General features: G+C 39.0%; 1 protein-coding gene across 7 annotated transcripts in view; it reads left to right on the forward strand.

Annotated features, from left to right (window-relative positions):
- Window positions 1–13,548, forward strand: part of POC5 (POC5 centriolar protein) — a 77,667-nt gene that overhangs the window by 50,663 nt on the left and 13,456 nt on the right. For all 7 annotated transcript variants that reach the window (XM_065550119.1, XM_065550121.1, XM_065550118.1 and 4 more), the window contains 2 exons: window positions 9,888–10,084; window positions 11,033–11,209. In XM_065550119.1, coding sequence (XP_065406191.1) covers window positions 9,888–10,084; window positions 11,033–11,209 — 374 coding nt within the window. The remainder of the gene's footprint in view (window positions 1–9,887; window positions 10,085–11,032; window positions 11,210–13,548) is intronic.

Genomic DNA, 13,548 nt, shown 5'->3' on the forward strand with positions numbered 1-13,548 from the left:
GAAGACTAAAGGTGAGCTAGCAAGGGGGATCTTCAACAAAAATTCTTGCGCTGCTCTGCTCCCATTTGGTCTTTATCTATTGCTGTGTTATGACAGTAAAATTCTCAAGACAGGGTTCTATAACTTTTTTTTAACTGCCTGCAAAAGGGGGGGGGGGGGAAGTGTACACCTATGCTGTCTATAATATTAAATGGCTGGAGTTCTCGGTATTCTTGTTTACCCAACTTCCCCTCATTTTTGGAGGGTTCCCCCCACCCCACTAGATTTTGAACTAGAGGGCAGTTGGAATTGCAGCTCTTACATATCGTACAGAACACAGCCTTGTTTGAGGGGTAAGTGTGCAGGTGGCTCCATTGGTTACTATTTTTTCCAAATAGTTCTAGGACTTTTGGAAGCATGCATTTCAAGTCGATGTGTGTGGCTCTGTAGAGGTGATATACTGTTGATGTAGAATTTCAATTGTAGTAACCTTTGTTTAAAATAGTTTTTACAATAATAATAATTTCCAGTCAAATAGGAAAACTACTCAGAATAAAACTTGCTGTGCTGTTAAATCCAGAGTTCAGAGGCTTTGGAATTGTTTCCTGTTCTGTGTGATCAGTATAGTTAATTGGATCTGAAAACTCGAGACCGGAACAAGACATTTCTTGTAGCAGAGATGTACAGGGGTGGCTCCTCTCCGAACAGCTGAGATATGAGTTCTCTTTAGGCTATCAGTCCACAATACTGACCCATTATATTCCACATTTGCAGTTTACTTAAAAAAATTCTCTTCCTGAATGTTATTTTTAAAAGTTGATTAATGTGCTTAGAATGTAAACAGGGCACCCCAGTGGGCCTGAACTCACAGATCATAAGAGAATTTGATGGACCTACCAAAATCCCCCCCCCCCCCCCCCCCCCAACACACCTTCCTCCTAAAGTATTTTCTCTCCCACTCTTCCCCCTGCTCCAAAATCAATGCATTCTTTCACCAGGAAATGCTTGCAGCGTCTCATGATGGTCACCAAAGGAGAGGGGGAAATGTTTATGCTGCCACCTTTTTTTTCCCTTCTTCTTTTTCTTTCCCCCCTCCAAGTTTTTCTACCACGTGTCAAGGAAGCCTGAAAGATGTGTGGTACACCTCTTCCTCGATATAACACTGTTCTCGGGAGCCAAAAAAAAATCTTACTGCGTTATAGGGGAAACTGTGTTATATTGAACTTGCTTTGATCCACCAGAGTGCGCAGCCCCTCCCCCCAGCACTGCTTTACCGCGTTATATCTGAATTGGTGTTATAGGGGTCGCGTTATATCTGGGTAGAGGTGTATTTATAAAGGTTTTCTCTTTTATATTTAGATATACCATGTTTATCAAGTCTCATCTTCTCTGTTTCTTGAAACTCTTTCAACCTTGAGTTAAAGGAATGGAGGTGTTTTGATAATTGAGAGCTTCTCCCCTGTGTTGGATATTTGAATTAAATAAAAAAAAAACAAAAAAAACCTAACAGTTTTAATCAGGCTGACTAAAAATTACTCAGGCTTCAGTATCTTGTGGTGATCTCTCTACTTTTCCTGTTTTCCATAGAATTCTCCAGCAAAAATAGGGAAATAGTACCTGATATGTTGTTTGATACAAAACAAAAACCAAAAAAATATTCCTTTCCTCTACACCTCTTTTCCCCCCCCCCCCCACTAATACTATTATAAGTATACATTAAGAGAAAGATAAAATTGCATTGATAAGTGATTAGAAAACAGTGTTTAAGTTAGTGTTAAAGTCTGTGACTCTATGTGGAACGTTAAGGTCAGAAGGGACCATTATGATCATCTAGTCGGACCTCCTGCACAACGCAGGCCACGGAATCTCACCCCCCACTCCTTTATCAAACCCCTAACCTATGTCTGAGCTATTGAAGTCTTCAAATAATGGTTTAAAGATTTAAAGGTGCAGAGTATCCTCCAGCAAGTGACCCTTGCCCCACGCAATTTTTTCCCCTACATTCGTAGGTACATATGTTATGTATTTTAGCAGTGCATCATATTACTCTGTATTCCAGCCAGAGGAGACACATGGGGGAAAGAGGGCACATGCAGGGTCATGTCTTCCCCCGCGGCCCCCCCCCCCTTGGATTTGCTGCTTTGTTTGTGCTGAGCTCACACAGAGTGAGCATGTGCAGTAATACTGCTGAAGCCAGCTGCCCTCACTCTGCGCCCTCCCCCACCCCCACTATCTGCAGGCATGGGTTGTCTCTGATGCCAGATGCTCCATTAAAGTATTTCACATTAAAAATAGATCATGTAAAACAGTCTTGTACTACAGATCAAAGTATAACCACACAGAGTAATAGTGAAAGCACATATATGCCATTTAAATGTATATTTAAGTAAATTTTGTAGTTAATTACCTTTTACTCTGAATGACTGTCTGCTGCTTATTGGAAAGAAACTGTATAGCACATCTTTGACTAAATTATTAAAAAACATACCATAGAAAACCATTTTTAAAATTATCTACATTGGATTACTCAATGCAGTAGCATATGTGTATGAGAATGGAAAAAATGGGATGAGACTACACCTATAAATACAGGTCTGGAAAATCTGTATAATCTGATAAATGAAATAATCCGTTAACTAAAGACTACCATAATGCTTATACACAAAGGAGGTAGAAATATAGTTGACACATGAAAATCAAAGTCCTCTGCTTGTGGCTGTCATTAAAGATCACATAATCTTTTCACAAGAGTTAACCCTGTCGCTGGCCAAATTCCAGACTATGAAACTATATTCCTCTTTAGTCCTTTTGGTATGATGTCCATCTGCTTGCATTTGGAAAGGAAGATGATGTCTGTCTGTATCTGTACGAGTTTTTTCATGAAGTTGATGGATTTCCACTCCATACGGCTAAATGCAGTGCCTTTACTGGATGATAGTATTTCTCATTTCCTGATGTTGTCTGATGATAAACAGTTACCCTGTTTCACCCAAAGGTGGTTGTGTTTCAGTGGTGGATTAGGTGGGCTCTTGTATTTAGCATTGTGTATCCAAAATGCTTGGAATTTGAATCCTTTGGCCTAAAAGCTTCTACATAAATGCAGTTATCATTCAACACAAACGGCTTCCAAGATAGGGTTGTGTAAACCTGAAAGGGGGTCAATTTTTATGAATTTGCCAACGTGCCAGTTAGATTTTACAGCTGAAATCTAACAAAACTAGATTTGCCAGTTGGATAAGTGTTGTGATCAATGTAGAATGGAATCTAATGTAATAACCCCTTTTTATTGAGCCCAGGGAGCATTACTTAATAATTTCAATGCTGGGTTCTCTTCAAATCAACTTTCAACTTCAACAATATTTCTCAAATCAGGACACTTGATTCATTAAGAATAATCAAACACCCACTACCACATTAATATACAACCAGCAGTTCACCAATTAAGTGTAGACACAGCCAATGTTCTAGGTACCTACTGAATAAACTGATAGTCTTGCAAGCAATTGTCAGTTACTAGGCTTGAGGCTCAACAGTTACACCAAGAAACAATATAAATTACCAAGATTTCTTATTACATTTACTTACGAACATCAGTTCTTTAGTAGCTAAGACATGTATCACCTTTCCAGTATTTCTCCAAGAAGGAAGAAGGTACTTGTCTCTAAGGAACTTTTGAGTGTTTGATCCCTGCTTTTTGAATGGATTGGTGCAACAGGGACAAGTTTAGAATATCAAAAGAAATTGCATGAAGATTATGGTGCAGATCTCTTGAGGCCAATTTTCTTGGACTTAAAGGAGTAAAATGGTTACTTAAGATCCCCGTAGAGAGTGTAGACTTTAGTTTATCTTAAGAACAGAAGAGGAATCTTTGACATGAAATCTCACCACTTTTCCTCTTAACCCGGTCCAGGTGTCTGCTGCAATGGGGATTCTACAGCTTCCTTGTGGATTCAGTCAACTCTGGAGTCTAACCTGCTGACCTTCTTTTTTTATATATACACACACACACCCTGATTTCAGAGCTCACTGGAGGTGCCCACCCTTTGATTTCTATTGGTCACATGCCAATTGAGTGCTCAGGTTTCAGCTGTTTCTCTGTTGTTTCCATCAGTATCCAGTAGATGGCATTGATGTATATCAAATTTCTTCAATCATTTTCTTATCAGAGACTGATTCATTTCAAGGATTGTACTTCAGTATTAATCCACATTATTGGATTCCTCCCTCCCTTTTAGCACTTTTTAATTGAAAATTATATCCTGGTTTATATCTTTCAACATTCCTTCTTCCTTGTGCCATACAATTCCTATTACTTCTAGAGTGCCCTAATTATTTACAATGAAAACCAACAAAATCCCTTATCTTTCAGATTTGATGGATGTACTTCATACATTCTTTGATTGTACGTAAGCACTTCCTGTTGTTTAGGGTTTGCAACAAAACAAGAGACGTTATCCACATGTAGAGAGATGTAGATCTGACTCATAAGGCAAGCAAATGTGGAGCTCCTAATTTGGGGTGAAACATTTTGACAAGGCAAAACAGATTTCCATGGTATATTTGATTTACAGTGCAAACAAATTTGGGGTGAAAACTTGTGGTTTGCCTTATTTGACCTTTTCTCTCTCAGCAAGAGATTTGTTGTTTTGGTTAACTTGCAGCTTCCACACCCACCTCTCAATCTACTCAGTATGCAATGGGCCACTTCACATAGAAAAGCAAAAAACTACCGGGCAAGGATAGTTTTCTTGGAGTTTTCTTCTTCCCAACCTAGCTAGAAGAGGTTTTATCCATATGCAAATTGAGAGATTCTTGCCTTGGTTATTAACAATACTCCATTTAGCCATTTTAGTTTCTATTATTGAGGAATGGAACTCTCAACCTTGGCTGATCTTTGGTCCGTAGACCAAGTGTCTTACATGATATGAACATTTTTTTTTGTTTTTGTTTTTAATGCCTTTACTTCCTAGGTGGATCCTATTTTGGGATGAACAGAGGTGGACAGATTTCCTAACGTTGAGGGCCAGGAGAAATTAAGTCATTAACTAATCAAGGCATATCTGTTTACTTTACCCCTTACAGTGATGAGGATACTATGTATTCGTATAAAAAATATCTTAAATGCTTCCAGTTACTTTTGCCTTTCCAGTTTTGTATCTGATTTTGACTTCTATGCCGCTCTATCAGAAACTATTTACTGACTTGTATCTAAAACAGGAAGAGGTCAGGTATTAGAGGAACATAGAAAGGAGCTGTAGTAACATCATCTGGGAAAACAGTTGATTTAATTACCTCTGTTTTGATTACAAGGATAGAAGGTATTGTTTTTTTAGGATTGAGCAGGTAGTGGAATTATTCTCAAATAACTTCCCATAGGCATTCTTCTACTGCAAGTATAATATTCTTCCATATGTTTCCTGCATAGGTAACCACTTGTGTATTTTTCATGACTTGCTGTCCCTATTAAATCTCAAGCATTACAGGGAATGTAAATTATTGGTAATGATTGAAAGATTGATTTCATAGGGGTCTGTTAAATTGCAGGATAGGAATAGAAAGTAACAGTTTCTATCTCTAATGTGCATGGCATAGCATAGCAAAAGCAAAGGTGTGTGCAAAAGTAGTATTGGGTAATCATTGTCTTGGGAAAGGTGGAATAGGAGGACGACAGCATAGTGAAAAGGAAGGTAAATGGGGACAGGTTGTTTGCAGTGACTATTAAATAAAAATCAAAGCTAAGAACCTATAATACTACTAAAATGTAGGAATACACCAGTTGTCCATCTAGCCTAATATCCTGTCTCTGACCATTACCTATATGAAATGCTTCAGAGTAATGTGAAAACAGAATAAAAGGCATCTGGCAAGCTATGCAAAAACATATAATGGAATATGTACATCTCCCTAAACCAACTTGGTGATTTAGTTTATGCCTTGGAGTGTGAGAGGCTTTTTAATTCTTAATTTCAGATGCTAATCTGAGTTTAAATGTTTTTTCTTTTATTGATTTTTACTAAATTATTTACCTTTGTTTGAACTCATTGCTGGCAATAAATTCAGTATCAAGGTACTTCCCCCCCACTTTACATTTGTTGCATACTGACTTCTTTGGCTGTTTCTGTTTAAGCAAGAGTGCCAGAGATTGTTCTTTATCCCATTTGTTTTATATACTGAATTTCTGCCAAAACTTTGGCATCTTAAGTTTCAAATATTTTAAATCTCTCCTTGTATGAGGGTGGGAGTCAGTCATACCTCTTTTTATCGTAGTTTTTTTCCAGATTTTACCTATTTGAGTCTGCATAACTGAGAGTAGGTAACCAACACTAATACTAATATTTAGCATGTTACGTTTTTCAGAGTCTTGTACAGAGAAAATAATACTCAAAAACCAGCCCCATTAGGTAGGTAAGTAATATTATCCCCATTTTAACACATGACAATACAGTGACTGAGCCAGATCCTGACCTCCATTTACACACATGTAAATTGGGAGTGAGTCTGTGGACTACAACAAGTTAGACATGCACTTTTGTGTAAGTGAAATTGGAGTTTGGTTCAGAGAGACTAACAGTTAGATATTTTTTTTTTTTTTTTAGGCTGAAGGTGGTATATAGTGCCATCTCAAGAGGAGCCTGGGAAGGAATTGTGACTGACTCTTGAGTCACAATTCCTTCCTGGCGGCCCTTCTGGCTTGGAGGTTGGGAGGGAGATAATGTCAGCTCTGCCCGCCTGCTTGAAAGGAAATATCAGTCCAGGGAAGGCATTTTTGCTGACCCCACTCACTCTCAGTGCCCCAACTTATTTCCCTGAACGGCCATAATGTAGAATCACAATCTAGTCCCAAAAGACTGCTAGCCAACTTGCCTTGGGTAGGCTGGAACACACATTTTCTGGCTCTGTATGCTCAGTCTATCAGATGCTGTTGCTGTTCAAATTAACACAGAATTCAAGGCTAATATTAATTATATACAGTAGAACTTCAGTTACAAACACCTTGGGAATGGCAGATGTTCGTAACTCTGAAATGTTCATAACTCTGAACAAAATGTTATGGTTGTTCTTCAAAAGTTTACAACTGAACATTGACTTAATACAGCTTTGAAACATTACTGTGCAGAATTAAAATGCTTGCTTCCCTTTTAGTAGTTTACATTTAACAGTACTGTACTTGTTTTTTGGGGTTTTTTTCTGTCTCTGTTGCTGCCTGATTGCATACTTCTGGTTCCAAATGAGGTATGTGGTTGACTGGTTAGTTTGTAACTCTGGTGTTCGTAACTCCGAGGTTCTGCTGTAATTCTTTTTTCTATTCCCTTAATAGAGCCTGGCTGTCTTATTTGCTCCCCCCCCCCCCCACTGCAGTTGCATCTTAAATGGATCATTACATTGATAATAGTGACTGTGTGTTCTCCTCCCCATGAAATATTTCTGCTCAGTGTACGTTAACTTTTACTTGTCCGTGCTGACTTTCTATAGGTCCTTTCAGAGTTAGCAAAAACTCTTCCAGTACACTAAATATTTTGAATCCAAATGATATTCCCCAGCCAGATTGTAATTATAACATCTCAACTTTTAAATTACATGACAACGTCCTTTATATGTTAAGTTTCAAAAATCAACATTATCTTGCAATTTTCTCTACACACATACACACACACTCTCTCTCTCTCTCTCTCTCTCTCTCTCTCTCTCTCAGAAAGGTTGAATACTAAAATAAAACACAAATGTGTGAGACTTCTCTTTTCCCTGTGTACAAGAAAAGAGATGTTCTATCCAGGGCTGCTTTTTAATACCTTTTTAAAAATTTAGAATTTGTTCTTGTCGGTGCTCTACCGTTGCTACACTGATGCCTCCCCTTGGTCACTCTGGGGATTAGCACTTGAGGTAGACACCCTCTGGTCTGCAGCTCCTCTTTTGTTCCAGGATCCTCAGTGTCTCCTTTGTGACTTAACCCTCCAGCTAGGTACCTCAGCATTCCCCCTTCGAGGGTATAGTCCATCAGCAGTTCTAGGCAGTTTTCCCATTCACTGCCTCAGGTCTATGCTATGCAGTGTCCAGTAGGGAAACCCAGGCCTGCCCTCTTCTCCGGGTTCCAATCCAGGAACCCTCAGCTCAGTGGTTCTGGGCTTCCTCTTTCTGCCCTCACTGCTCCTTCCCTGGACTGATTCCTACACTCTAGTTCCCCATCTCTTCCCTCCTCCCCTCCCCAGGGAGTGACTGTTGCCTGATTTCCTTAGCAGCCCCGTCTGTAGCCTGCTACCTGTCTTTATAGGCCTTCCCTGTTCCTGCACAGGTGAGCATCTCTCTAATTAACTGCCTCCAGTCTAAAGCTCCCCTCTTTGCAGTCAATTAGCTGATTGGGCCCACCTGGCCCTATTTTATTCTTGCAGGGCTAGTGTGGGGATCTCCCCCATCACAGTTCTAAATATAACACTAACAGCAGAAATTTTCCAATGGAGATGCTTTCCAATTGCTCTTAAAAAATATTGTTCATCTTCATATTGTCAACTTGGGGGACTTTGTTGCATATTTTAGTTGTTCTTTGTGTATAAGCATATTTGCCTTTCCTGAATTAAGTAAAGTCCAGTCCTACTTCATTTTCAGTCTGTCTCCAATAGTTTCTTGGCATGTATTTATCTGTATTGCAGTGGCACCTAGTAGCCCCAGCTCTCAGTTAGGACCTATTGTGTTAAGGCACGGTACAAACACATAGTAAGATACTGCCTGCCCCAAAGAGTTAAAAATCATAATAGGCGATCAAGTCAAAGGGTGTCGGAAAGGTAGCATTATTTCTTCCATTTACAGCTGGGGAATTGAGGCACAGAGAATCCAGTGTAATATTTCATTTATTTATGGAGTGCTGTTTATGGTGATACCGGGGTGAGGAGGGACATATACATACCTGAATGTATAAATAAAGGTACACTGTACATTGCAAACATACAAGACATGCTCCCCACCCTGAGGAGCTTACGGTCTAATGTAGATACAGTAGAACCCCATTTATCTGACCCTCATTATCCAGCTCTACACAGAAAACCAGTGCACACAGGTCCAGAAGGGGGTGTGTGTGTGTCTCCTATGGCGCTGCAGCATTGTGCTTTCCCATTCTCTGGTTTATCCCGATCTGGCCCCGGTCCCAATTAGATCGCATAAATGGGGTTCTGCTGTATTATGAAACCTGGGGAAACAATTCAGAAAATGGTGAGAGGGTAACGTTTAAATGGACTCCACTTGACATGATTTCCTGAAAGAAGTCTTTCAAGTAGAGGGACGCTTTCTGCTTCCTTGTAAAGCTAGTTTCTCAACATGGACCTAGCTATACACAAAATTCACTTGGTCCATAAACAGTGCTATGTTTTGGCACAAATGACCTTGAAAGTTTCTGGTTTTAAAGGGAACAATACTTTGACGTGGGAAGCATAGTTCATTCTTTCTGAGAGTAAAACTTATCAGCCAACTGCTGTTTTACAGATGTTCATCCCTTAGGATATGTCTACACTGCAGCTGGGAGTGTGCTTCCCGGCTCGAGTGGACCTAGCATGCTAAAAGTAGCAGTGTAGCAAGGGGTTAGCTTGGTGTCTGAGCACGTACCTAGGATGTCTGAGCAAGAGTGTGTACTCCGGGGGGGCTTGACCAAAGCTACCATTTTTGCTGCCCCCTGCTACGCTGCCATTTTCGGCGCTGGTCTGAGCAGGGTTAGTATGTCTGTCTGCCTGTGCTGGGAAGCATGCTCCCAGATGCAGTGTGGAAATACACTTCGAGGCATACTTTTGGGTTTACGTGCACAGAGAAGGAAGACTTCTGGTGACACAGGCCTTTTGTATACCCAACTTCTGACTTGCCTCCTGAATATACAACAGCTAAACCCTTCAAAGAATCAACTTTTAACCTTTTTGTTTTATTTTTAGTTTTTACACCAGTAAAGGGACCTTCTCAGGCAGACATGGAAGGACTTTGCCCTGTTCGTTCGGGAGAGACATCTTCACAAGGGTCCTCATCTGGTCCAAGAGAGATTGATGAGACTATAGTGACTGAGTTAAGTGTTTCAGATGAAAAAGTGACCCAGATAGAAAGCATACTTGATCTCTGGAGTGGAAGTCTTAAGGTATTAAATTTGTGCTAAATGTAATATCCTTATATTGAGCAGATGACTATTGTGACATTGTATTTTCTCCTGTGCTTCTACCAATCTAACTACATTGGGAAATTGATGTAACTTATGTTGCTTGATAGCTAAACAGTTGAAAACCTACTGGACTGGCACAGAGATGGACTAATAATCTGCTTGCCTTTGACTAGTGAACACTAAATACTCCAAGAATCAGTTCTGTTCATGCAGTGGCGGCTATAAGTGTGCCTGTATCTGTGGTCCCAGAAAGCTCCTTAAATTTCAAGCTCTGTGAATTTGCAGAAGCAGGATCAAAACTGCCTATTAAAAACAGATCAGATGGAAATTGGTGGAGCAATAGTTGCTGCAAGCAAGCCCCTCCCACTTGACACCAGAATGAGACTCCAGTCACAGTAGAATGGGTCATATTTTGAACATCTACACATTCATGTTCTGTTGGATTTCTCAGGAGCGGCTCCTTTTCAGTGGAATTTGTAACATCAGTGGGCTCTGCTGGACTCCTTTGAGTTTGGCTCCGAGTGGAGCTGGATGCCCTGTAGCAGTGGCTTCCTCTTAGTGGTGCTCAGTTACCCAGCCCCCAGGCTTTGCTCCTCTCCTCTCCCTTGTTGGCTCCACTGGCTAGATTAAAATGGTACAGGTACTTTTCCAAGTCTCACTGGTTGTGGCACCAAAATGAAATATTCTTAGTAGATTGATCATGGTTTGATTCTCTTCCTCCTCTCTTACATGCTTTTATTAGCAGTCTAATAATGAAATGTATTTAAGTTATCATAATTAGATGTCTCAGTGTGTCTGGTAACTGGACAAAGTTGTACATGCAAGGTTCAGTGTAAATTTTGATGTCTGATTAGCTGCCATACATTCTGGGATTAAAAGACTTGGAGAGGATAATTTTCTTAGTTTCATTAGTGCTACCCTTTTCAGACAAATGTTCTGACTGAACTCAGAAAATGGAAAATGACTTTTATTGAACATCACAAGCTGGAAATGAGACAAGAGAAAGAGAAATATGCTGCACATGTGAGACAGCTGAACAATCAGATGGAGAACCTGAGAGAGCTGCTACATACTTATGAAATCTCCATTGGCAGAAAGGATGAGGTAACAGTTTTCTTATTCTGTTCTGTCTTCTATTTTTAGAATTCTCTGAGATTGAGATTGAATCTTTTTCTCTCTTAATTGTACTTTCGCAACAGGTAATGTAATGTATACACTCTAAATTAACATACTTGCTTAGTCAGAAAAGAAGCATCAGAGTATTTCAAGCCACTCAGGATGAACTTCAGCAATTGTAGACTCAAACTACATTATCAGTAAACCACATAATTACTGTGCATTCTCTAATATACTAATAGGGAAATTTTACTGTTTTGTCCCTAATTTATGGTTTCTCTTTCATGAAATTCACACTGTTTTGGATTAGTAATTACAGATCACTTCCAGCTACCTCATCCCTTAAAACAAAATTGGTTTAAAGGCTTTAATTAAATTTGTTGTGTAGATTGGATGGGTTTCCACATAATCTTTCAAATGGGAAGAAATCTCTTACATATTTAGGGAGAACTTTTTATTTTAGCATAATCTGATATAAAATGAGCACTATGGTTCTGTGCTCTTAGAGTAATATTTTCCTTGCAGCACCTAGAGCAATTGTCTTGAATTCAACTAGTATTACACAAATAGGTATAAAAGAGTAGGAATTGTGGGAACCTTGCAATCATAAGCCACTTTAATCCCCTCTTCTACATAATAGCGTTTAAAACCTTCACTTGAGAACTCTTCAGTTGCATCCGAAGAAGTGGGCTGTAGTCCACGAAAGCTTATGCTCTAATAAATTTGTTAGTCTCTAAGGTGCCACAAGTACTCCTGTTCTTTCAGCTGAATTTTGAATTTTAACAGTTTATTTTGAAAATACTGTTCAAGCTATATTCACAAACACCCATTGAAAGACATTACATAGAAAGAGTAAAAGTACACTCCACCTATTCACTGGACATACACAGAGTCCAGTTACGCAGACCATGTACATTCAATTGCTGCAACTCCATACAAATCCCGTATTTGCCAATGGAATTTCACTTGCAGTCAGGCCCACAATCCTTCCAATGTATTCCATTTTGATATATTTAGTTCCAGATGGAGTAATTAAGGGCAAAAATTATACTTGTATAGCACTAATATGAATGTATTATAATTGCTGGTGATGAATTTACAATATTGACACCTCTACCCCCTACAAGACAAAACTCTTCCTCACCAAATCACGTCTATCACTATCCTTTATGGAGCTAATTGTGTAATGACAATGGCATATTTTGATTTAGCTGTAGATGAGTGTTCTTCTGCTTCCTCACTTCAGTGCATGATTGGTGGATTGAATTCTAAAATAGTGATCAATAGGCCTTTTTAGAGATTGACCTAAATTGTTCACTGCTTTAACCTTTCTCCTAACAAGATTGACCAAGTCTTAGATTTCAAGTAGTAATCACCTACCAATTTCATAAATAAAAATTGTTCATAATTTAGGTTTTTGATCTACAAAGAACTATCACTGACTTTCTATCTTAGCAAGAAGTATTTAATGTTTTTCATTTACATCAGCTACCTTAAACTTGTACAGTTTTAAGAAGTTGGTAGTGGCTATATGTGCCACTGTAAACACAATAACAGACAAAAATATTGCCAACATGAAAATCAAATAGCCTGTAAACCAGTAAATAAAACATATGCAAAAATGGTTTTGTTTTCTAATTGACTTGTAAACACTTCATGAAGATTGCCTTGTAATGTTATATCAGTTCAGCATTTACACTGAAATGGCAAAAAGTTATAAATAGCCATGACACCCAGGCAGAACAAAGCAGTTTAACCAAAGTAGATTTCACAAAATACAACATTATGAATTGCTAATGTTTAAAAACTAAAGAAGGATCAGCCTTACTTAAGATATTTCAAATAGGCTTTTACTATTGCTGCCTTTAGTATTTTTGAGCTAAACTTAACTTGCCTCAAACAGTATAATTTTCTTCAATATTATTTTCTCCAAACTACAACCACTACAGCATGAGTTAAATTCTGCATGGAGGTATAGGAATACTGCACTTGTCTCTAGGTGACTGCTTTGATTGCAGAGCAATTCTGGTCCATTACTTCTATGATAAATGTACATTAATGGAATGAATCAGAAATGTAGGACCGGAAGGAACCTTGAGAGGTCATCAAGTCCAGACCATCCCTGACAGGGTTTGTGTATTCTTAAAATCCTCCAGTGATGGGAATTCCTCAGCCTCCCTTGAAAACCTTTCCCAGTACTTGACTAGCCTTACAGATAGAAAGATATGGAAAATCTTTCTTAGTAGGGCACCCAAAATTGGACACAATACTCCAGGTGAGGCCTTACCATTGTCAGGTGGAGTGGAACAACCACCTCCCATGTCTTA

The sequence above is a fragment of the Chrysemys picta genome, chromosome 6 (genome assembly GCF_011386835.1).
Source record: "Chrysemys picta bellii isolate R12L10 chromosome 6, ASM1138683v2, whole genome shotgun sequence".
Lineage (NCBI taxonomy): Eukaryota > Metazoa > Chordata > Testudines > Emydidae > Chrysemys > Chrysemys picta.